Genomic DNA, 26343 nt, shown 5'->3' with positions numbered 1-26343 from the left:
GACTACAAAACTGCCATTCAACCATACTCCCAGCTCTCAGATAAAATTTAACTATGGTTGTTTGAATTCCTTTTTCTTTTTCTAATAGAAAAGGTATAGCTATAACAATACTAATAATAATAACTAAATAAACGTAATAAAATATTTCGAAACTCGTTTGATAACATTCCCGTGATCAATCATTTATATCAATTCAAACCATCGATCAAGTCGATTTAACACATTTTTCAAGGCTAAGCAAATCATACAAACTAAAAGGGTGGGAATGGGAGAAAAAAATTGGGACAGTGAAGGGGTATGGTACATGACTACATGGGGAGGAACCATCTTCACCAAAATTACAATAGGTTCGTATACAAAGCCACCCAGATTAGAACAGACGAATCTACTAAACAAAATGTGAAAAATCTTTAAAGAATTGGATCAACCAAAATGGAAAATAATAGAAAAGGCATCAACAACATTTCTTACAAACTCCTTAATGCAGATTATGTACACCTACTCAGAATCAGCATTTCCTTCCCCTCATTTTGTGGGGATGGCTGTTAGTCAGGTTGAAATTTGTGTTCTTTCGAGTTATCTATGGTCACAATCACTGGGTTCACCCACCCGTTGTACTGAATGATGTCTGCAACAAACTATAGTTAAACTGTCCCAGGATGATTGATAAAGATGACCGGGACCATGATGGAGGATAAATCGCCTCATACTCTAAAGAGCTGATTAGTCGATACTCAGGTTCTCAAGGCTTGCTGTTTTACCACTCCGGAGTTGAAATGTGAACAAATGATTTTCGTCCTAACTTTACAAGATGAATAGGATGTGACCAGCCGCTACAAATGCCTTTCGTTTTCAAGACCCAGAACTATGAGTGTCGGTCTGCCAAAATGCCAAGTGTTCCCAAATTTATTATTAAAACAAGATTCTCCAAATAAAAGCATGTCTTGAGATATCTCTTTCAAGGGTGGAGCAAAGTCTAAAGCAAGAACTATGTGCTTAGTTTAAAGGATTTCATTAGTGAAAACTTGATATTACCACAGTATTGAGAGGATCTAAATGGAAACAGATGTACTATTTCAAGATTGAAATTGCAGTTTTCGCTATATTCTTAATGTATAATAACACCCCACTGCTTCTGAAAGCCTTTGCAAAATTAATTAAAATGTAGACACATGGAAAGAGTTGTAGAACAATATGCCAGTATAGTGACAAAACAAGCAGAAAACAGATAATATAATGTACGTGATTAAGAAAGTGTACCTAGAGAGAGTAGATTTTGTGCTGGGCTGGCTGGCATAAGCAGCAAGCGGACCTTTAAGGTTAACATATTTATTCAAAGCACTTTCAAGTTGTGTCGGTGGTAACTACAAAAAGGAAGATTTTATTTAGGTCCATAAAGACTAACAAGTATTAAGAGAAAGATATCCATGTCAAACTGTTGACATCATAAGTACCTGTAATAGTACTCGGAAGGAATGAGGCTGTGTTTGAAATGCACATTTCAAAAAACCAAACCATAATTTTGGCATCCTCCAGACCTGGATTCAAATAAAAGCAGCATGGTTATTTCCAATAGCAATAATATCTATATGAATGACTCACAAGTTAGGCTTGGTTCAATCTTGCATTAGTTAAATTGCCTCATTCTACGAGTATTTACAATTTATACACAATATTCTTCATAAATATAATAAATCAATAATAATCCCGGTATTAGTCATCTGCACATGATTTACCCATTTAATAGTTTAACCAGCAAAGATAAAGTCTTCTGGAGAAATGAAAACTCAATTTCAACTGGAAAGGAAACTCCACAAGGATTCATACATTCATTACCAATTAAAATCAAGGATTAAGTGAAATTAGAAAGCAGATGGTGATGTTTCAGCGTAGAACAAAACTAAAATTGAAAGAAAACAACGGAAAGTTTGACAAGGTAAATGGTAGAAGGCAGGACTTGCTCTAACCATTGGGGTTCGGTAAATTAGATTTGGAAGAACAAAGAGTTTCAGATGGCAGAGCTTCATTTACTTTTTATTTACTTCTCATTCATTAGATTTGGAAAACAAAAGCTGTTACCGAAGGTACCTGTCTGTTTACAAGCTTGGAAAGTATCTCCATGACAAAATCAACCTGAAAAGAAACCATGTGTTGTCCAAATAAGTAACTCGTGATGCCAATAATTAATTTTATTTCGAATGCAAAGCTCTGTACGAGATATTTGGGGAGCAAACAGGAAAGCACGAAGAATAGATACAATCTTCAATAGCTACAAATAAAATGAACAGTCCCACCTAAAGCCAAATAATCAATATTAACAATTGTCACTTCCTCAATTTACATGGACTAAGAATTTCCAAATCTCTTTCCAACTCACTAATTACTGGAAACCCTATATTCAGTGACTAACAAAAAACTCGATCCAAAAAGCACGTACATAATAGCTCCATGACAATATTTCCCAATATCAGAAAGCAGCAAAATAGATGATAAACATACCAGAGTAGGGAAAGCATCAATTGCCTGAATCACAGTTCTCATGAAGAGAAGAGGGAGTGGAGTTTGTTCAACCTGAAGGAAGAAAAAGAACAAAAAAACGTTATTACATTTTCAAATTAAAAGAAGTGATTAGTTTACTAGACTCCTTAACATACCATCTGGCTCAAGGCTTTTGCTAAAACCTGCTGAGTGAAAACTGTACGTTGCTCAAAACAAGCCGAACAAGCATCTGTTATCTAAAAAAACAAAAACAACACGAGCTAATTATATCAGTAATTATAGATGTAGTAAACAGGTGGAATCAAGCAACCTATTATGAACGGTTAGAAATTAGATTTTGGGTTGCATATTGCATTATCTAAAAAATGCATTATGCACATATCTAACCACAAGGAGATACAAGAAAAATACTTGACGTTAGCTAAAAAGCTTGTTCAATAGCTACACTTAAATACAACAGGTTACAGTGGTTTAGAGGCAAGAGAGCTAAACCTCTGAAATACCTAGTGACCGCCATAATTCTATGTGATATTGTAACACAAGTTCAATCCTGCTTACATTCCAATCTCATGGTCGGTTTCCTATCCAGTGAAATAAAGCCACTCATGTGACAGAATATACACCGAGTATAATTTGAGATATCCGGTAAGCACCAAAATCAAGTGTAGCAACCTTAAATCTAGACTCACAAGAGAGGATAAAACTGTATTGTACACCAAGATAGAGGTTAGGAGTCCACCATTTCCTGCATATTGCAGGCGAGAGGAGGGAATTGCACGTCAGTGGAGGAAGTCCAGTGCAGTTTGAGGAAAGCATGATAAGTGAACGGATATTGAGAAGTTATTTGTAAAATTTTGATTTGGCAGGAGAGAAGTGAAGGTTCTTGAACTCCTGGCTAATCAATTCACTGTATCTCAATCGAACTCCAAAGTACATTTTTTTCTGTTAACTATGTGAGTACGATGTCTCCAAGGATATAGAATCTTACAACGCCATGCATAATGCAGGCAAGAGAAGGAAATTACAGGCCAGTGAAGGAAGTTCAGTGCAGTTGGAGGAAAACACGATAAGTGAAGGGATATTAAGAAGTTGGTTGAAATGTGAAGGATAAAACATCTGAAATTCCATAATTAATGAACATATAACTCCGAAAGATGCCAAGCATACCTTCTTTAGTGGAAGGCCATCCCTTTCAGGAATTATGTTGTGGATGGCAATCAGAACTTCAACAGGTGTTAAAGCTGGGCGTGTATGTGCTGAACCCTGAAAGGAATGAAAAAGACCCATTACCAATATTCTATTAATATATATATATTTTTTAAAATAATAAAAAAAAAATACGCTCAACAAGACCCCAATTCAACCAAGTACAAAAGAACAAGTTCTATGATTACCCCAACAAGTGCCACAAATCTGCAAAAATCACAAGCTTTTCTGTTCTACTCAATTCTTTTTCATGGCAGCAAAGCAACAATAACATAAGTTAATAATTGAAGTATTCTCAGTACCTGTAATATGTAAGCCAACGCTCTCTGAAATTTCTCCAACGGAAGATCAACCAGCCGAGGAAAAACAGGTAAAACCTGGTATCTCAGAATGAAAAAAGAGATTTAACAAAAAATTGATTGAAACTGTACATTTTTTTTCCTATTTTATTATTTGAATTTTGGCATGTGTCCAAATGGGAAGTGGACAAGAACTCATGTTCCTGAGGATTGTACATCCGTAAATTATATCATTGTTTGGCAAAGACAATTACCGTGTAAATGAACAAAATGATAAAAATAACACTTTGCAAGAAAATTCATCAATGATATGTATGTCTTTCACTACAGTTATTATCACTGATTTAAGAATAGAATATAAAAAACTGTGATACTGGCCATTTAAAAAAACTATTTTATATAACCCAGTATAATGGTTAGAAGAATTTCAAAATTAAGACAGTATTTACAAGATGAATTACACAAGTTCCAATTGTATATCAAGCTGGACGTTAATTTACATGACAAATGTTTCATGTCAAATCCATCCCAATAATTGTACTGAATCAACCTAAAAGACAACCCATAAGCTCATTCAAATGCACATTTTCTAAAGCCATGTCAATGTTGAAACAATCGACTATATTCTACTCATCTAGAAAAAGGTTCTTGTTGACCACTATAAACGAGACTAGCATTAAGCATCATTATCCATACATTCTTCTCTAAAATAAAGAAAAACAAAAAATACAAAGCATAGAAAGAGAGACCTCATTTTTGGAAAGTGAGGACAACATTGGAATGAGAATTGTCACATCCTGGAGCAAATAAATGAAATTTGGATCAGAAAAGAAAATTTATACGATGTACAATAGCAAAATAAATATTTTCTAACCTTCAGCTTAGTTTCGTATAAATGTTTGACTGTTGCAATCAGATCAGATGAAGGTGCTGTCTCTTGAGTTAGTACCTGTAGCACCTGGCCAGAAAAAAAATCATACTGTTCAAGGTGCAATTACTGATCGTACAACAAAAGAAAGTTTACAGAAATACATAAAGACGTACCAATGCTAAGAGCTGTTCACTTCCTGGAGGTGGATCTGATATTATTCTTAGCAATTCAGAATCAGATGACCCTAGGGCCGTAATAAGATTAGGGATATGTTCATGCACAGCCTGCATCAATTAATAAAATGATCCACACATAATTCAGTATCACTCCCAGTAACAGTTTAATTTTGATGCAAAAAATACTTTTCATTTGGCTTTTTAATAGAATTACCAAGTTTCAAAACATAAAAATAAATCTAAAAAGCAGCATACAACAGAAAAGATTACCAGACGAGGTTTCAATCATTAAGAATTAATACTTTAGAGAAGTCAATTTAAAGAAGAAGCCCATAAAGTGGTGTTAAAAGAGTTTAGAAACGCCTATCTCCTGTAAAGGGATCTCTTCACCTCAAGGATTCTTCTATTTCTCTTCAACAAAATATTCAACATAGTAGGAGGGGAAAAAACAAAAACAAGTGAAGAACTTCCCACCACAATAGTTAGTAGAAGTCCTACCCCAAGATAACAATGAAGACTGTAAAAGGGGTAACACCGAAGTCATGTCTTCTGTCTCTATCAGTCAAATCTTTTCTAAATTTTTTTTGTTTTTTGAAACAGAAACACAAAGCTTTTCTAAATTAAAAATAGAAAGAACAGGATCCCTCAATCGACCCAACAACAGAGGCAATACAATCTATTTCCCCATAGACAAGGCAAGTGAGACCAATGAGAACTATCAACAAACAGATCCTCCGACTAGAAAAGAACAAAATAATAATTAGAAATGACTGGAACTAAGAGGAAAACCTTACAAAATTGTGAAAGCACCAGAAGCAGTAAGAGTTTTTTACTGACAAGCATCCCTATCCCAGCCTCCCTCCTCACAAGCTTTGCTAAACATAACTTCCACCTCCTTCATCCAACCACCCCCCACCCCAAAAATAATAATAATAAATACACACACAAACACACCAAGGAGCCTAATATATTTCTCCTACCTTTTCCTAATAGCAGAAGGCATCTCAAACAAAATAAATGATTCAATTTGATCAATGATTCTTCCAACAATTAGTCCAAGTTAACTAATCACCTAAAAGAAAAAAAAAAGTTCCTTCTAATTTTTTTTCCAACGAACAATCCTAGAAAGATGCATACCAAGGATTATGACCTAAAGGCCAAAGGCTCGCGCTAATACACAATATATAGAGAGAAAACCTTCTAACCGACCACTTAGCTCCATTTACCCAACTTCACAAGCACAAAACACTTGAATCATGTTTCATGTCTAGAAAAATATATATGTATTAACGTGTATAAGTAGGTATATGTATGTGCATATATAGTGTGTTTTGGCTTATATATTGTTATTCTTGAATGTCGTAAGTATGCATTTCCCAGTTTTGGGGGGCTTTATGTTATATTGAGAAAGATGTAGCTTGTAATTTGATGTTTCCTCTCAGGAAAAAACAAGTAGAAGAAAAGGAAATGACCTCTTTCACTGCTCTGGGAGCCCGTCCATAAGCATCGAACACAAACCGAAGCAGACAAGGATTCTGCAGGAAAAGGACTACAATTTAATCTGGAGAGGCAATGTCAGAATTATGATCACTAAAACTAACAAACATAAAAGATTCAGAACCTTCACGCATAGAGCAAAAAGAAGAGAAATATGTCTTTCAGCTTCTGAAAGTGACAAGGTTGAATTGCCATGAACTGTAGGTTGTGAACTCCTCAGTGAATCATTTTCTGAGGTTCCCGGATCTGAAACTTGAGAACCACAAACAGACGTTTCCAAACTCTCACCCTACAAAAAAGATTTTTCCATGGCAAGAGATAACAACAATAAATTAATACATAAAATTGAACGATATATCCTCTTTTGTTTTCAGAAAATTAAAAAAACGTTTCATTGTATTATCATTTCAAGAAGGCAATCTGGAAAGAAGAGACCAACAAAAAACAATTCTGCATCCATACCCCAGTTCATGGGGGTATTATCAAAGAGGATATATTTATAGGAGATACCCAAACATGAGGGTCAATTCAAAGCAAACTGGATCAATAATGCCTGACAGTCTAAAGATCAAAGTTTGAATAGCGCTAATGTATTTCCTGTTTGATTCTGGTCTCCTAGGGATTGTCTTTAATCTTCGGAAATGGAGTGAAACAGGAAGAAACAAATACAGACCTCTACTCCAGTTCTTTGTTCAATCGATGCACATGGTGAAGGCTCTACATCTGTCTGATCTACGTTGTCTACTGCAGACAGGAACATGTTTGTTGCATGTTGCTCAATCCTATCTGAAATGTAACTTAAGCGGTAGAGTTTGTTTGCCACCTAATGAACAGGGAAAACAACAGAACCATGAAAAGTGAGCATATACATTATAAATATAAGCAGATATTAGAATTGGAAACACAGAAAACAGATTAAAACATTCATTGGCAGAACAAAGGTTGCATGCCTTACCAATCTAATAGCTGTTGCTCGAACCTTAACTTCCGAATGCATAGCACACTGCCATCAAATAACAATGTGAGGAATGAGAAGAATAAAATAAAAGTAAAACTCATAAATACTTCCAATGAACACAAGCATACACATCTACAGATTATACCAAATGTACCCCATCCCCATGGCACACTAACATTTTTCCCTAATTAACCAATCGATTGTTTTAAAGTTGGTCCACGGGTTGACCTGGCATTAAGAGACACAAATGGAAAGGCAAAGGCTTTTGATTTTCCCTCCTGTCAAGATTTGGGGTAGTATATAAACTAGCGAGCGGGCTTTTCTTACAAGTCTCCCTTTGTTAATAGTTCAATATTCTAACATCCTAATTTGAATGCAAGCAAGTACATGAAAACAAATTATCAAAATGGTTGTACTTGGATACAATACAGGACCTAAGGAAATGGGGTCAAGATCCGCCAATGAGAAGATGGATAATGATGTAAGAAGGCTAAGGGTTGGTTGGGTAATTAGGTAATATTTTAGGTTAATTCTCTTTTTACCCCCACTTGTAATAGACCTCTATAAATAAGAGTCTTCTCCTCTGGTATGAAATACATTATTCATTCTAATAAAAAATCCATGATCTTGGTTCTGGGAGGATTTCTCCTTGAGGTTACACAAATTTCATCAGAAAATAACCTTCATGAGAGGAGAGCAACATGAATCGCCCACGAAGGCTTTAATGATCACACGGTGATAAATAAGGTAGTGGTACAAAGACAACCAAAGGTTTTATTAGAAAAACGGCACTAATCCAATACCTAACCAACTGAGCATATTAAAAACTAAGGATCCTTTTGTCCTAATCTCATAAGAAGAAATTGTTTAAAGTCTCCAAGTTGCTTCAAATTCTAAAATTTTCAAAAAAAAAAAAATTTATTAGCCTGGAGTTTATCTGGTTTAATCCCAAGAAATAGATTCAACTCATCATATTTCCCGAACCCAGAAGGCCAAAAATCCAAGAGTTATGGTGATATCCACCCTACCTATAAAGACAACACCTGCATAATAATTCACCAATACCCACCTCAATGGCTCACCGTACCTTTCTCCTCACTATATCTCGTTTATCATTGAGAAGGATAACACATAATGAAAACATAAATAATGCAATAATTTCTACCTTCAGAGCAATATCTAAGCAAGCTTGCCGACTATATGGACGCTTCACAATCAAATTCCAAACAGTGCCAAGGCCTTGTGTGACACGCTCAATATCAGGAGTATCCTTCCCTCGGTTGTCAGTAATATCACAAGAGCAAAGTTTATGTAATAGTTCCAAGGTAGAGTCCGGCAAAACTGGAACTTCACCAAGAAGTCTACTAAAAGATTTGTCCGAAGCTGGAAAAGCATCTAGCAACGATTTAGCCTACAATTAAATATTGCAATTATATCACTCACAAATTAGAACGAAACTGAATCAGATAAAAGGATAAAAAATTTGAATAAGAGGAAAGTGGCATACCACAACTAGAAGAAACTTCTCGTACACAGCAAAAGAAGAACTTTCCACTGAATCCAGAATATTAAGTGAATGCAGATGATATAAGACATGCAACGCAAGCTCATGCCCCTGAAAAGAACACGTCAAAATCTAATGAAGGCTCAAGACCGCCATCAGTACATATGTCGATTAAATTTATTAAGAATACTAAGAACAGATGCAGAAATATTTAACAGAGGGTAAACATAAAATCTCTTTTCAAATATTCTTTAAAAAAATTGCCAGGTGATCAATACATGAACAACAAGATTTTTTTATATATAAGAAAAAAAGATCAATGTATGAAAATACAAAAAGAAGAGGAAAGAGAGATCCCCAAAGGAGTTACAATAAGCATCTCCAATTGGACATAAGGGGGGAAATAGAATACAAGGAGAAGAGAAATCAAATTACACCAAGAAAAGACAACATAAAAGGATATTATCAAGAAAAATAGATTCAAAAGTCCTATGAACAACATTATCTTGTTGGTTTCAAAGAACAATCTACCATTATAATACTCAGAGTGTGGACACATAAGCCAATATAAGCAAAAGGAATTTGAAAGAGAGGAAAACAACTTACAATACTCTAATTGGCCAAATTTTCAATTAAAGAACCATCAACAATGAAAGAAAGGAATATGTGTAATAAAATGATTGTGCTCCTTGCAACAAGATGCTAACAACCAATCAAGAAAGTCAATAAATGAACATTTTACACATACATTGCATAGTCACGTCTTAATCAACAATCTTCTCTTATGTGACCATTATGAAGAAGGAATTCTCAGAAGTAATGCATGCACTTTCAAATAACAGAGTACCAGAAAAATAATATATAGATATATATATATATATATATTATCAACGATTGAATGCCATATATGCCTATGAACATGAGATTGACCGATCAAACTAAACTCTTCCTTCAGTAAATTTCATGAAGCCTCATTCCATGCTGAATAACACAACAGTCAGGAAATACCTTTTGTTGTTGGTAGTCAATAGCAACTTGCTTTTCCAACATTCGAACAATATCATCATCAGCATCAACCTATGATGAGAGAGAAAAAGAAGACGATTTTTAATTGCACAAGATATCAAAAAACAATAGACTTGTAGATCCAACTAAAGAAGTCCGAGTACATAAGATAGGTTAATCTATATCCAGTCTTCCCCAATGAAATTAACAGCCATGCATTTGTACAGTTACAGCATACACGCTATTTGGACCTCCAGTGGGCCAAAGAAATAAAAGAACAAAAATCATCATGTATTAAAACAATAGTGATATGTATGACTTGGCAACACATGTGAAGCATTTCAGCTAACATGATCGTGAAATTCCAATCAAAAGCCAAAGAAGTATTAAAGTTTGACAGATTGTTTCTGTGGTAACTTTTAGTAAATGCAAGATTCAATCAACAAAAAATATCAACGCAGCCAGAGAACAATCCTCAAAACACAGATCAGTTATCACATGTGCATTCATGAAACATCACCAAAGTTTATGATATCTATTAACCTAGAACTACATAAGCTAATAGATTCACTATATTTTTATTCTGTCAAACATAGTAGTTTCAATGAGAAAAACTATGAATCCCTAGTCCAAAAGAATGGGAATGTCATATAAGAATCTGCAAATCATTCCTATTGCCTTTCAAACATATAGTAAAAGCCAAAGATTCAAGACAGTAAAGTACTGCTTTCTATAATTGAATGGAGAAATGAAGTGTACAAAAGTAATATTGCAATTGGCAGAGATAATCATTACAACATGAAGCATAAGTGACATATTCTTTCCACTGAGAGCAAAATGCATGAAAAATGTAAAGATAATGTAAACCGTCATGAACTAATACATAGAGTTCAGAGAAATATACAAAATTATACAGCAGCTTCGATGTTCATATCACATGTGACACAAATCTTCTTTCATTCAATTTTCAAGTAATATTTTTGTAACTCCAAGACATGCGTTGAAGTCTAATCACTAAAGTTTAAATCCATTAAATTGCTTGGCTCCTGGTTGATTAAGAGTCACTTAGACAAAAACTACTGAGGCCTAAAGTCATAGAGATAGCAGATGGATACAAAAGTTAACATCGAATAAATTCTTTGATTTCATGATCCCTCATGCACACAAATTATAAAGTAAAACTGTACAAATGTGGCACAGAATTGACCCCTTGTTCTTGCTTTTTCCTTAAAATGAAGTACATCTGTCAAACTCAGGTATACGGATCCCTACCTCAAATTGTCAACCTTTATTATGGAAGTGCAAACACACAAAGGCAAATATTGAAAGGAAAAACCAAGTTGCTCGTGTATGGTTAGGGTTACTTTTAGAAGTACAGAAAGCAAAAGGAAGAATCTAGCAGAACTTGTATGATTATAGATAAACAATAGAGTATATTACACTTTGAGCCTCTTTGGCTTCCTTGAAAAAAAACTTGAAGAATACATCTTCCTTACTAGTTACTTATATTCACAATTATAGATGATTGAAAAGCTGTTATTTGCCTGTACAACGTGGCTGAACTTCAATTCCGCACACTTCCTTGTACAGTAAAATTTTGACTGTAATGAAAGATCTGTCTAGTTAAATAGAAAAGGCGTAAAATAATAAATAAACAATCAGACATTGCCCCCACCTGAGCAACCAATCGAGCAATTATTGCCAAGCGTATCTGATGGCAGTCTGCCCCATTAAAATTCTTGCATGAATCAAATATCTTTTCAGCTGCCAAATTTCTTACAGTTGTTTGCTGTTCTGAAGTTAAGTCAACATATGGGGGAAGCAAAGGCAGCTCCTCACAGGTATCTTCAGATGCAGCTGCACTTGTAACTGATGGAGAATACTGATTGTATTCTACACAAGACGATGTATCGTCCCCTTTAGTTGCTAAGTCATCGAGCAAACTAACTGCAACTAAACCATCGTCCACTTTTCCAACAGCTGTAGGCATGGGATCCAGAGGGGCATGAATCTCTAATATAGTGTCCATTTTCTCAGCTCTATCAGGAGATCTTGATTTGGGGGTTGATTGATCTGTTCCAAACACTAAGGGAGACTCGATAATTTTTTCTTCAACTTTCGTTTTTGATATAAGAGATACTGAAGAATTCTCAATTGTCACAGAAACAGGAACCGAAGCAGATTTTCCCAAGGATATGGAGCCATCAACATCAGATGTATTTGAAGTTGCCTCGTCCATACTAGAAGCAGAAGATACTCCTCCACGACGAGGATCAAGGCGGCGGGGATCCTGCAAGAGTGAGTAAAACAAACCAATGTATTTAGAGGCAAAGTGGTGACCTAACATGACAGACATAAGTTAATACACATCTATAGCTGGCTAGATTTACCCTTCTGGGATCACGTTTAGAATCAATAGGGAGACTATTGACAGTAGACTCAGCAAAAGTTGAACCAGCTGAGGTAGCCAAAGAAGAAGGAACTTGTGCAGGAGTAACTGAAGTTTGCACCGAACTCAATGGGGCTGATGGTGCCAGAACTTGCACATGACTACTTCCTTGACGAGTTACAGGCAAGTCTCCAGGCCAAGTCAAAGGAGGTGATGCTTTGGGCAAGTTCTTCATGTTAGTTATGACAATATCAGCCAACAAGTCAGGATGAATATTTGAAATCAGAATTCCAAGTGACTCTGCACCTCGCTCCCCTTCAGCAAGTAAGGCGCCAATCATTGCAATCATCTGCTCTGCAGGAGTCAATTCAACATCTAATTTAGAAACATCATGGGATGTTCCATTAGAGATGGCATTCTGAAGAGAACCATCTTTTTGAGCTGTGGAAATTGGGTGAACATCTGGACCAAACCGAAATTGCTTGGAAACCTCACGGCCATTGGAAAGTTCTTCATCATCCAGAACCCTGGATCTTTTTCTTGTCAGATCCGCTGATGCATTAAGCTGATTTGATGATTGGTCATCCTGGATGAGACAAGAAAAAGGGAAACAGTAAGAGAAATATATCGCAACAAAGAATGGTGATCATTTCAACAATCGGCCAATAATTACCTTGCCCAGCCAAGCATCACGTGCAGCTCGATCAGCAGCTTTCACCATCTTGTCCACTTGCCTGATCACTTGATCCGCAGCATCTCCGGCATTTATACCTCTTAAAGCCTTTAGCAATCTATCTCTTGACTGAAAACCAAGCTATCAGAAAAGTGAATGTGGGCATTCAAACATTAAAACATTTACCAAAAATTTCAGCATGTACAGGCATTCCAATTCTCACCGATAAATTATGACATTAAAACATTGTAACTTCCAACTTCCTATGTTAAAGGTCAATCTCACGAACTTTTTTCTATGAGGTTCCCAACATAACCCCTCCACCCCCCAAACACCCAACCAACTATTCCAATAAGGAGCTAAAAAATGTACCACCAGATTGATATAAAATTAATAAATTCAGCTGAAGGATAGAAACAAATGAGACGGTTTGAGTTAGTTTCACTAATTATAGAGGTTCCACAATCATGAATGAAGTTCGAGTTCCATCGCAAACTTAGCTCAAAGCAAAGCAAGTGTAATAGATCCTCATATAATTATGATATGGTGACTTCAAGTTGTAATTCCCAAGTGCACAGCCAGGTAAAAATCAACATGAAGAAACTAGAAGACTATGCATACTTGGGTGCATATGATACGTGATAATAAGATAGTATGAACTCACCTCTACAAAAGCTGGATGCATGCACCTTAGGAATCCCAAAAGGGCAGATCTTATAGAATACTGAATGCTGGCAGCATGACGCCCTTTTATCATCTCAAAACTCGGAACAAAGTCCAGCAGTGCCGATAGAATGTTGCCATAATGAACTGGTCTTTTCCTTGCTATAGTTGCTAAACTGTCAAAGCAGAAGAGCAATTGATTTGAAAGAGGAAACAAATTGCATATATCAAAAGTTGCGGCAATAAAAGGAAGTTTAAACAAACAATTCAATATGGAAAAGAAAAACAGGAAACAAAGTGAAATGCAAGAATTGGTATGTAAATATCAACTGTAGAAAAAATCTTAAGGATCCATATACAAAACCCTTCCAACTGAAATGAGATGGTAAAAGGTAACAGACACATGAATTCAACTCTAATCAAATAAAAATAATATGACACGTGAAACAACTTAACATAACTCTGAAAAATACAAGAAAGCTCCAGTGCACAGTTAAACTATGCAACCAGCAACGAGATAAAATTAAAAAAGAATAAAAATATTGACCACGTCTTCAAAACAATTCCTAACATAGAATAACTGTAAGCAGTGAAGTAGAACCCCAACAATGTTTGAATAAAGCTTATTTCGTTATGCATAAGACAAAGGAGTTCCATCCATATGCCACCGAACTAACAGTCAAACAACAGACAAAGGATGTCTACCAATATTCCAACTCAGATACAATATTCTGAAAAGCATATGTGGATTAATAGATTTGCGAGAGTTATTTGGGATCTGCCTGTTGTAACTTAATTTCAGCAAACTGCCTCCCACCTTCATCATTTATTTTTTTATCAAAGCCAAGCAAATGGAATGTGTTTCCATAGATTGTCTAAGCTCTGGGGCATTCAGTAAATAACTTAAATGGACAACATTTGATCTTATCAAACATTCCAATGATGTCGTAGAGTATAATCATTTTAGCTTTAACTTGTTACAAAATAATGTCAAAAGGCAAAAGCACTGCACAAACATTATTTCCAGAAAAGACAATAACCCTGGAAAGGGAAAAGATGAAAAAAAAAGAATATCAAGAAGGTCATAACAGAGAACAAGAGAAAAAATTAGAATTCAATATGCCATTGAGTTCTGAGATTTAAACAAAAACAATTTATAATTGAACTATCCAATGTACAAACAGTTATCAGATAAAAAAAAACATAATTTTCAATTAAATAATCCACAGATTTGCCCAGTCAGCAAAGCAGTTTCGTGCCAATCACTCAAGAAACCAAGCACAAAATCAACTATTGCATGAGAGCACCTCCAGAATTCTTGAACTACAAATTAGATAAAGGAACTAATGAATTCAGATCAAAAAGTAAAGTTTCCAAACACTATGACTGAATCTTTAGGACATCAAGCTAATAGAATCAAAATCCACAATCCCAATTACCAAAGGCCAGTAATTTCGTGGCTACATAATTCTTAAATGAATTGGAACAGTAAAGCCATGTGTCACATGCCAAGTAATACATCCAAACAGCTCCTTCAAGAAGAGGTTCATTCCATAATTACTAACAAAAACTGTGTTTATTTAAGAAGGAAAGAAAACTTCCCTTAATAGAAATGAGGATTTTTCATTAAAACGTGAAGGATGGAAGCAACAGTATTCATCAATTAACACTTGGAGGAAAACAATATTTTGTATTCATATTCACGCCAAAAACATGTACTCAAAATCATTCAATTATTAATAAGCTATCATATTATTTGCTAATAAACCTTCCCTGTGACAAAATAGAATCGTTTTTCTTAGGCATTACCACCTGTCTGATTTTAGTGAGAAAAATGATCTGCATGACCTAGCAGTAAATCCATGCCCTCAAACGATTCAAAACATGCTAAACCCTTTTCTTTCACTGTGCTTTGAATTAAAATAATATAGACACGCACACTGTCTATGATCCTCTCTTTCCTATGTGATATTCCACATATAACAGTTCATTTTGACTCAGAAAGAATGAAGTGTTTCAGAGAAAAAGACTTTCACAGTTCTGAAATGCATTAGCAGGTTAAAGAAATTTCACATTCAATCGTTGCATACTTCAACATAACTCCAGATCAAATAACAACCACAGTGAGATTAGATCAGCAGCTTGATTAAACCATGGTATTGAAAACACTTCTAAGTAACAGAAGATCACAGGCATAAAGTTCCAAGGGAAAACAAAAGCAGCATAAAAGCGTATTGCTAAAGGCTCACATATGAACCCAGGAACATTCAGAGGCAATCAACAGGTTTCTAAAAGCCTTTTAATAAAAATGCAGCTTCAACGAGAACATGATCGCCATGAAATGAACATCAGAACCATAGCATTGAACATAAACAACACATCACTTTTCCACAGCAACTACTGATACAGTTTTAGAATCCATAAAAATACAGCACCAGAACATTAATTTTAACTTTAAAAGCTGAATTATATAAGCCACGTCAGTTGCAATAAAGCCACTCGTCTACAAACTTCCATCCTAACAAATATGACTGCAGGTTAAACTGACCTAAAAGACAGAGCTTCAACATTCAAGTATTAGAAAGATCAGCCGAATTTCTTCATTCATTTTCTCAAATGGAGCTTGTTACACTGTTTGAAAGATAAGTTAATCCCATATTACAAATGTTTGATTTCTAAGTTGACTACAATGATTTTGCTCAACAGTACAAGTGGCATCAATAAATGCTTGATATTCAACTTGTGGATTCAGTGAAGCATCATAAATCCAAAAATCAATTAACCGATATATGCTACATAATTCTATTCCTGCTTCTCAGATGATAGAAACTAATAATTTTCAACCAAGAGATGACAAATTACAAAAAATAATCAAATAACTACGTAGGAACACAAAAGGCATAAATCAGATTATCAAAATTTGTTAGCTCCGGTTCTACACTTGAAAAATAGTTGGAAAAGCATAACAAGGAAAGACCAGAAAAGACTTTCACCATTACAAAAGCAGTGCAAAATACGGTAAGGTTTCTCCAAAAATCAGTTAAGATTTTTCTAACACCTTTGGGATCAAAACACCAACCTTCCTACAAACGAGTTTTTTTTATTTCCATATCCAACAAGAACGAGAAAAAATTAATTTTCATGTATGGATCTCAAGTAAAATGATAAGCAGAAGTTCCAAATGACTTTAAGTGCACATCCAGGAAGCCATTTATCCACTAATCCTCTCTTCACATCTACTTTCTATACAACTTATTGTTACATCTACTTTCTATACAACTTATTGTTACATCTACTTTCTATACAACTTATTGTTACCTACTTATATTATATTTTTGGAGCCTCGACGCATTTGGTGATTCAGTAAAAGACTATGGTCTGACATGCAATTTCAAGAGGAAAAACTATTAATTTCTGTAACGATCAAGCTCTTATAGATATTAATAAAATTTATGATAAAGAAGTAGATTAATTAAATTAATTTCCCATCACATAAAACCAAAATCTTGAATGCTATACAACCAGCCAGTATCAAGACTCAACTTCACCCATTTAATGGATGAAACCAGACCCAAGCCCACCGTCACCATCTGCAAGATCATTAACATTCTCTAAATTATGGTTGCAACTGCTGTTTGAGATTACTTAAAAAGCTGAACCACAAAAGTCAAAGTAATGTGGTTAAATGAAAAGTTAAGCCCTCAGAAACTGGATTGTTGCTATTGTAAGTTATGCAAGCTAAGTCCTTGATATACTATATCGCGATAGCTAAATAGTTTAAAGCGATCAAATTTTTGCATCAAACTAGTTAAATACCTAAGAAGTGCATTGTTTTTCAATAACATCCATATAGTGGTTTGGTAAGCAAAATAGCGGAACAGAACAAATCTTAATTATTACAAGAGAACCATATAAGGTATGAGTAAGCAGATGTACATAACAAATGCAAGTTAAGAAAAACTTCAAACCATATAGACCCAAGAAAAAGAGGCATAAATAAGATAAAGAACAAAAGTGGAAAACAACAAATTGCTAAAACATCAGAAAACGCAGGTTAAAATGAAATATTTTATTATCTCAAATAAAATGAGCGTTGCTGTCAATATCAAAGTATACACTTCCAAGTAATTGCTATAATTAGCTGAATGCACATAGAGCATAAGAAACTGCGGTAGATAGTTTCTTTAACAGTTTACAATGTATAAACTGCACTGATTCATATTCCATCCCATTCACATAAGGTAGTCATTGTACCAGTTATCCATTCCTATCCCTGGCCACTGGTGCTCCAAAGTACCCAAATAATTTTGCAGTCTAACACCGTCTAGCATTGCTACTCCATTTTCTGAATCATCAATGAAGTATTATCCAATGCCATTATGCCACTAAATCCTCATAATTGAGCTTGTCAACGTGCAGCACTGAATGTCACAAACAAGCAGCTGAACTTGTTCAATGACCTGACCCAGGCTTCATATGTCCCTTCATAATTTTCAAGACAGTAATGACAAGGACAAAACAAAGGTTACAGCCATGTGCTAAAGTTTTAAGGGCCCCAGGAGTCAGACACAATATGTGGCATGTGGATTAAGAACATAGTTATGTATAGTTATATTACATCTTACCCCCAAACATTCAGGTAATAGAGGTAAATAAAAGAGAGTACAGGCAACCATTAAACCAAAATTAAATGCAAAAGCCCAATGCAGTTTAAATAGACACGACTATGTGATTTGAATTACCATTAGGTAGACAGGTTATATTCATCTAAATTATAAACGAACTAACCTAAGGAGCACGCCAAAATGACATTCACAACACAATACATCAATAATAGTCGTCATAAAAAAGTTTGGATCACGATATTGTTCCCCATACACATGCTGAATTCCTCTAAACCTCACTGGAATTCTATGTGCAACAATGCAAGCAGTTCCACAAGGAGCTTTTTGTTTCCAAAGTTTTTCTTTAATCCCTGATCTTTTTGAGTCAATGGCATATAGGTATTCAATTCTTTAAATCACAGTCATACGAAAAGTAAAAAAGAAGAAGAATAACACAAAATAAAAAACCCTCTCGGTATCTCCAACCATAATTGCATAAAAACAGTTGATGAATGTTCAAATAAAATTTAATGTTTCCCTTCTCCATTATTCACCTTTCAGATGGAAAGGGTTCAGAATTTAAAATTGGTAGCTCTCATGCAGCTTCTAGAAGGTGACACTTTTGAGAAGAAAATATGAAGTTCAATCAGTAGCAGTAACATTGTCCAAAATTTTGGAACATGATTAGAGAAAAACAAAATATCCAAAGATGAAAGAGCTCTGAGTATTTAGGAATCGGGCCAATAAGACTAAAAGAGCAAACTAAGGGTTTTAGGGCTTGTATTGGTTCTTGACATTTTTGGGGTTGGTGGTTTTCAGACTCTCTTCTGCAAGTTGTTGCAATTATCATTGTAATAGTCAATGAAATCAAGGAATTTTCAACAACAAGAATCTTACTCAATCAAATCGATTTGATTCAGCTAGTTTGAAGCCCTTCTCTTTGTGTGCTATCCTCAACATCTTTTTTGGACAATCTACATCCAACATTTGTGTCTCATCACGCTTTCATTTTTCCACTATAATACTTTTGTTTTTTTTTTTTTGAAACGGAGACAAGAACTTCTTTATTAATATGAACTCAAAGTACAAGAGAGTTATACAAAGAGAGCCATCAAGAAGTAGTAACCAAGGGAATCCAATTTGTTTTCTTATAACTCACTCAGTTGAGTTCCTTGCATTCATATCTCTGGATTGGATGGTGACTGTTTTTTGGTGTAAGAAGGGACAATGGCCAGCTTCTTATCTTGTTCCCCTTGGTGGGCACTCTAAATCGATGATTTTCTGGCAACCAATTATTCAGAAGTTCCAACAAAAACTCCATAACTGGAAATATGCCTACATCTCAAGGGTGGTCGTCATACACTTATTCAAGCCACCATTTCAAGCTACCTTTCTCTTTTTCATGCCTCTAATGACGTGATTAATTGTTTGGAGAAACTGATTCGTGATTTTTTTTAGGATGGTTCATATGATGAAAATGGTATGCATAACGTAAATTGGATTACTACTCAACGGCCTATGCTTCTTGGTGATCTTGGCATTGGCAATTTTCCTCATTGAAATTCTGCCCTTTTGGCGAAGTGGATCTAGAGGTTTTTACATGAGCAAGATGCTTTGTGGCGTCAACTCATTGTAGCTAAGTACAAATATCCATCTTCTGTTTGGCCGACTATTGTTAGATGGTCATCAAAGTCCCCATGGAGCTCCATCTGCCATACTGTTGACCTTGTATTTTCTAAGACTCAACATTGCCTTGGTACGAGTGACACTCTTTTTGGAAAGATCAATGGCATGATTGTGGCATTCTCTTTGTGATTTTTCCTCGTACATTTCGTCTCTCTTGTACTCTTGATATTTCTGTTGCTGAAGCATAGCTTGCTAATTCTGAGACTTGGGACTTGCACTTTAGACATCATTTTACTGTTCGTGAAATTTTGGAATGGGTATCTTTGTCTACTATTTTGTCTTCTAGCAGATTTCCTATGGTACCTGATTCTTGGAGATGGACTGTTGACTCCTCATCCATGTTTACTGTGAAATCTATGATTGATGACTTGACATGTGCTCTCGAGCCTTCTAAAAGGGATTTTTATTCGATCATTTGGATGGATCACTTCTTGAAGAAAATTAAATTTTTTCTTTGGGAGCTCAGTCATAAAGTTATAAACACCGTCAATCGTCTCCAGCGCCGTATGCCTTATATGTCTCTTTCTCCTTCTTGGTGTATTATGTGTTGTGCCAATGTTGAATCCCCTGCTCATCTTTTTATTCATTATCCTTTTGCTTGAAAATTTTGGGGTCTCATTTTGGAGGCTTTTGGTTGGTCACCTGCTTTGTCCAATGATAGTCAGACACCCTCAACTCTCTTAGGGTGGGTCACCCATTTATTGGTTGCAAGAAGGTTATTTGGCTGGCTGTTTTTCGGGCTTTCTTTTGGACTTTATGGGGCGAGCATAATAGGCATCTTTTTCAAGACTTTTTCATCTTTTAGTTCTTTTTTGACATGGTATTGTCCACGGCTTTTTATTGATGCAAAATTGGGCACCCTTTTAAGAACTGTAGCTCATCGGTCTTAGTTGCCAATTGGCACTCTTTTTGTAATCCCCTTTAGGTGCTTGGGGTTTCCCCTTAGTTCATTTTATCAATGAAATGTTTGTTTCTTATCAAAAAAAAATTACTCACTCAACTGAGAAGTTTGTAACTTTTGCGTATTGGTCTCTTTTCATTTCATCCATTACAATTTGTGTATTTTGTTTAATAATAACTTTTTATTAAAAAAAATCAATAAATTACATGTTTTCATTTTTATTGAAAAACATTGTTATAAAAAAATTGACCTTTGTTTCAAAATTCAACCTATACGTCCCAATATTATCTCTCTAAGATATACAAAAAATATAGCCCAACAAGAAGAAAACAGATTGAATAATATTGTTCACAGTACAAAAAATAAGATGCATACACAAAGCAAACAAAATAATAAAAGCAATATATGCAACTTTCTTAATACTTTATATACTGTTATGTATCCGTATCATATCAACATCATGGCAGTGCCGAAAAGAAGGATACAAAGATCCAACAAAAATGCGACAAACTAGAAATAACAAGAAGTCTATAGCACTAACATCAAATACTTAAAAGTAAGAATGTAGTGGTACATATCAGCAAGAGCGGAACATTTCAGATAGCACATGAAAATGACTCAAACAATACACTAATTTAGAAATTTCATTAAATAATGCACACAGAAAATACATAAACATGTTTAATATCTGATAAACACAATAATAAATGAAGATTAGATAACGCTCAAACAGAACAAACTGTAATTGACAATGTTACAACTTGATGCTACAAAACAAAATTGAAACGGGAAAGACTCCAACACAGATGTCAACAACGTATTGTGATCTCTTTTTTTTTTTTTTTTTTTGGGGGGGGGGTTATAATTAAATAAAATCAGTTAATTCTCCAGTTCAAATATGCAGAAAGTAGTTAATTGAATTGCATCAGAAGGTAGCTTAAACAGTCCTAAATTTTCTTATCATTGCCTTTTTCACATAACTATCAACGGCAGTACATTAACAACAAAATGACAGGAAACACAGCAACTTGCAATATATAGATTATAAAAAATCAAGAGGAAATACTGAAACAGAAAACTGCCATCAACTAATAAAATGACCAAATATGAGAGAAACGGAGAGGGAGATAATCACCTACTGACAACTGTTACTGTGTATGTACCAGGAACAGAACTGGTTTGCAACAAATTCAACAGAATACCAAGCATCCTATTAGCTTCCGACATTAGCCCAACTGGATCCAAAATAGGAAATCCACCAGCTAGCCATGAAATGTTAAAAACATCCCTATTTCCTGTTTACAGGCAGGATCAGGTTAAATTTCAAATAAACAAACTTCCAGAAAACAGTTGAAAACATATAGTCACCTTTAACCTAAACAACTAAAAAAAGGGAAACGTTACAATGTGAAGCACAAACATAAAAGCAGGTCCATGTTTGTGCTGGCTAAATGTAATACCTTCTGAGATAGCTTTTAGTGGATCATGTGTATTGAATGTAAAAGGTAGAATACACATTTCCAAAAATTTCTTATAATGGCACATATAACTTGAAAGCAGGCATGCGTTTGTGCTGTCTAAATGTAATACCTTCTGAGATAGCTTTTTGTGGATCATTTGTATCAGATGTAAATAGTAGAACATATGTTTCCAAAAATTTCAGAGCCAGCAACCTCTTCCCAACAGATCCAGGCTACAATATGACATACAAAGGGAACCAAGTCAAAAGCACACAACATCCACCAAAAGTTTTTTTAATTTCAGAAATAAGGAAAGCAATAAATTAACAAACGTATGATAAAATTTTGTATTAAAAATTCTTCTTAAAACATACATTAAGATTTTGAGCATACACAACACAAACATACATTGACACAAAGAGAGAATAAGAAAGCGAAGAGAAAAATATAAAAAGAACAATAATAATAATAATTTAATAATTTAAAAAAAGGCAACCATGTTATCCTTTTTCCAGTAAAATAAATAAATAGACAATAAGTTCAAGAGAACAGAAAAATGTAAGAGAGGTCCACATTTAAAAATAAAAACAATAGCAGACAGTTTCAAGGACCAGGGTTACGCATTTAAATACCTCTAAAGCAATTGCTAAAACCTCATCTTTAAACTTCAACATTCTCATCCACAGTTCTTCCAGCCATCTTTCAACTTTACCTCGCCGATGCAACTGTGAAATTCTAGAGTTAGCATCTAATTCATAATGATACAAGAATAATATATATAAAACATCTTTGGACTGATGACATTCATCATAGACAAGAAAAACAATACATAAATATAATATAACAGTTGATTGACCATCTCAAACCACGTCAGCCGTCAGGCAAGCAATGTAAAGTTAAAATAAACATAAATCAGAAGAAAAAAGGTCAAGCACAAAATGTTCATTAAGCCTAGTATTTCAAAATTTTCTTCCACTTTACACGATGAAAGCAAAAGGAGAAACCTGTAATGCCATCTCTCTTAAAGTACCACAAAATAATTTTTGGCCACTAATAATTGATTGTCCTGCTACGATTGATTCTCCATCCTTTAGAGATGCCAACAAAACCGACATTAACAGAGGAGAATGTTCCATGGCTCTTAATCCAATGTCTTCAATCACCCTGTGGATTGTGTAAAGTAGAAGCAAATAAGGTATAAATAAACTAAAGAAAGTTTTATCCAGCAGCTAGCATACTTGAGAAGAAAAGTGGAAGAATTTAAGGTATAAAAAGCAGCCCAGTGGACAATATATGTGATTGCTCTAATGCTCTAAAATGCGTACATAATTGTACGAGTAAAATGGAAGTTATTTCACCAGGTACATTAACCGATCAAAGACATATGCAGACATAAATGTCTGTGTGTGTGTGTGTAGATAGGACTTAGAAACCAACGCCCAAAGAGATGCATTAGACCTAGCATTCAACCAAATTTCTTCCTAAGAACACTCCAAATCTCCAAAATTCTAGTGTTCCTCCCCAGCCAAAGAGACAAGAAACTTATACCAACATCAATTTCAAACAGAAATAAAGTAAGATACAGCTACAATAACAAATTCAAATGTGCTAAAAGTCCACAATCTATGTGAGGTAAATTGATTGCACATCAAGAAGAAACAAAATGAGTCCAAGAGAAACTAACCAACTATCCCATTCTATTTCTAGTATTAAAAAAAAAAAAACAACGTGCACAGGTTCTCAAATAGATAACTACAAGAGGGAAGGACAGTAAGTCTCCCAATCAACACTAACCGATAGAGTACCAGCCAAAAACTGTCAATACGTGCCAAACAGGAAGAATTTTAAGATTTTCCTAGGGTTCACATACCGGCCCTTGCCTCAAAAAGACAAACATTTCTCTCCAGCTAAATTTCTTAAATAGATGAAAATTTTCTAGGTCTCTTGGGAGGAGCTCTATAAATGAACCAGAACAAGGACGAAGCTCCCTCTGGAGCACATAATTTAAGTTCAAATTGTTCCGGCACCAAAAAACAAGTTTTAGATTAAAAAATATCCTGACCAATCAACTTGTTTCACAGTGTGACAATTGAAAATGTACTATGATATGAAATCCTAATTTCAAACACCTCCAATATTATTCTCTCCAGTTTAAATTAACATAGACAGGTTGGAACAAATGCTAATATTAAAAAACATGCAAAAAGAGGAATGTTGAGAGTATATTGACAGTGATAAATTTATCCCAAACAAGTTTAAGCTTTTAAGTCTAGTGACCATAGCTTAATATCTTTGATCCAAAATTGATGCCGTAAATAGATACACCACCTACCAAGTAATTCGAACGAGCACTACTTGTAAGAAACAAAAAAAAAAATCAAGGAAACCAATGTTCATGCAGAAAATGCAGTGTATACGATACAAAAGTGCAAAATGGGAAATAGTTATCACCAAACACATCGTATTGCCTTAGCTATACACCAACGTGGGACTCATACTATGATCTCACTTTCATGTAGAAATATGAGAAATGCCATAATAGCCAGAAACGATCCAAAATACACACACCGAGGGGAAAATTAGGGTTTGGAACTCACTCAATTAACAATTTACGTAGTGAGCTCTCGGGGGAGGACTGAAGCTCAACCAGGTAGGAGTAAAGCTCTGCTGCGAAAGAAGGCTCGATGGCCAGTATGATATCCTTAACCTGGTTCAAAGATGAAATTTTCACCGTTAAATCGCCGTGGTTGTTAGCGGCGGCGAGGAGAGAGAGTGCTCTTTCTCTGAGAACTCCTGCCATAGTAGACCTAGAGGAAGAAAGTGGCTGTGAAACAAGAAATGGGGAGGAGGGTGTGAATTGAGGAAGTGGTTAGGGCTTTGAAGGAAGGGGAAATTTTATTTCCGGGAAGGGAAGGAACAGGGGAGAAACAGCCGGAGCGGTGTGGTTATGAGAAAATTTAAGGAAGCAGATGAGACGACGGCCTGGCGCCGAGGACAGGCATATGAATATCACGTGGCTGTGGCTATGGGAAATTGAACGTAGGCCCTCTCTCATTCTTATACCAATCTTGGTTTTTCTATTTTCTAGGGTTCCTTTTTTTCTTTTGTTTCTTTTTCTTTTTTCACAATTTTATATGCATCGTGTTTAGGTAGAACACTTCAATTGAATTTCGAAGTTTTGAGTTAATATGTTAGAATTACGAATCTATTTAGCTCTACACATTAATTATAACGTTCTCCTAATAAAGCACTCTGATTCTAGTTTCTTTCATACTCTCTCTATAAAAAGTCTCGCTCCTTATGTGACTAATACAGCGACTCAGTCTATAGCGGATCATTTCTCAGGGAATATGACCCTAGTATGTTGTACAACCTAGCAAGGTTGTCTTGATCGTGAGGTTCATCCAATGTAAAGTTGTTATAACCTAAGTATATTTAACTTCGGAGTGTCTATGATTGATTCACTAGATAAAATGTGCACATTATTGATATAGGTCATGATTTTCAATCATTTAAAACCTTTATTGACCACACTTTTACGTTATCGTGATATCTCTCATTCGAATATGATATAGGTTCATTAATGTCTTCCTTATAAATTCAGGACGTTACATGTCTACCAGCTCTTGCTTGGCTCATCTGCATCCCATATCTTATTGTGGAAGGTTATTCTCCGGTACCATTTGTATGATCTCACATCTAGGATTCGAATGAGACTTTCAAAACATGGATACAGTACCTAATGGTTGTGACATTCTCCACCATTCGTTGCAACAAGACAACATTGTCTTACTTGTGTTTGAATTGTTTGCTAAGAGTGAAAAATGATATATTCACAAACCAACACATCATTTTAGCATAATGTGTTCTTAAAAAAAACGATAATATTATCTAATAAAATGTGGTTAAGGAACAAACTAGATGAAAGCTAAGAGGGCATGTAATGCTCGAG

The 26343-nt window shown here is 35.0% G+C and overlaps 1 protein-coding gene across 2 annotated transcripts; it reads right to left on the bottom strand.

The window, feature by feature from the left end:
• Nucleotides 1-134: 134 nt before the first annotated feature.
• Nucleotides 135-25437, bottom strand: LOC101202828. Of its 2 annotated transcripts, none has more exons than XM_011654303.2 (27): nt 24989-25437; nt 23396-23555; nt 23024-23116; nt 22522-22624; nt 22067-22226; nt 13742-13916; nt 13078-13218; nt 12406-12990; nt 11691-12305; nt 10019-10087; nt 9014-9121; nt 8672-8917; nt 7504-7551; nt 7222-7371; nt 6673-6837; nt 6524-6586; nt 5049-5159; nt 4879-4962; nt 4754-4801; nt 4008-4082; nt 3667-3762; nt 2655-2735; nt 2500-2571; nt 2089-2133; nt 1455-1538; nt 1261-1364; nt 135-879 (listed from the first exon to the last, which is right to left on the bottom strand). In XM_011654303.2, the coding sequence occupies exons 1-27, from the start codon at nt 25189-25191 to the stop codon at nt 834-836; spliced, it is 3930 nt and encodes a 1309-aa protein (XP_011652605.1). In that variant the 5' UTR covers nt 25192-25437; the 3' UTR covers nt 135-833. The 2 variants fall into 2 exon arrangements, with proteins under 2 accessions (XP_011652605.1, XP_011652606.1); XM_011654304.2 differs by having other exon boundaries at nt 13078-13206.
• Nucleotides 25438-26343: the final 906 nt, after the last annotated feature.

This window comes from Cucumis sativus, chromosome 3 (genome assembly GCF_000004075.3).
Source record: "Cucumis sativus cultivar 9930 chromosome 3, Cucumber_9930_V3, whole genome shotgun sequence".
Classification (NCBI taxonomy): Eukaryota; Viridiplantae; Streptophyta; class Magnoliopsida; order Cucurbitales; family Cucurbitaceae; genus Cucumis; species Cucumis sativus.
The sequence above is the reverse complement of the archived record's forward strand: the minus strand, read 5'-3'. Positions and strand labels throughout refer to the sequence as shown.

Coding starts and splice junctions, on each gene's coding strand:
- LOC101202828 (XM_011654303.2), bottom strand. CDS start 25,191: ATGGCAGGAGTTCTCAGAGAAAGAGCACTCTCTCTCCTCGCCGCCGCT. Junction 23,117..23,395: donor TAAGAGAGATGGCATTACAG/GTTTCTCCTTTT, acceptor AGAATTTCACAG/TTGCATCGGCGAGGTAAAGT. Junction 9,122..10,018: donor TTGACTACCAACAACAAAAG/GTATTTCCTGAC, acceptor TGTTCTTTTCAG/GGGCATGAGCTTGCGTTGCA.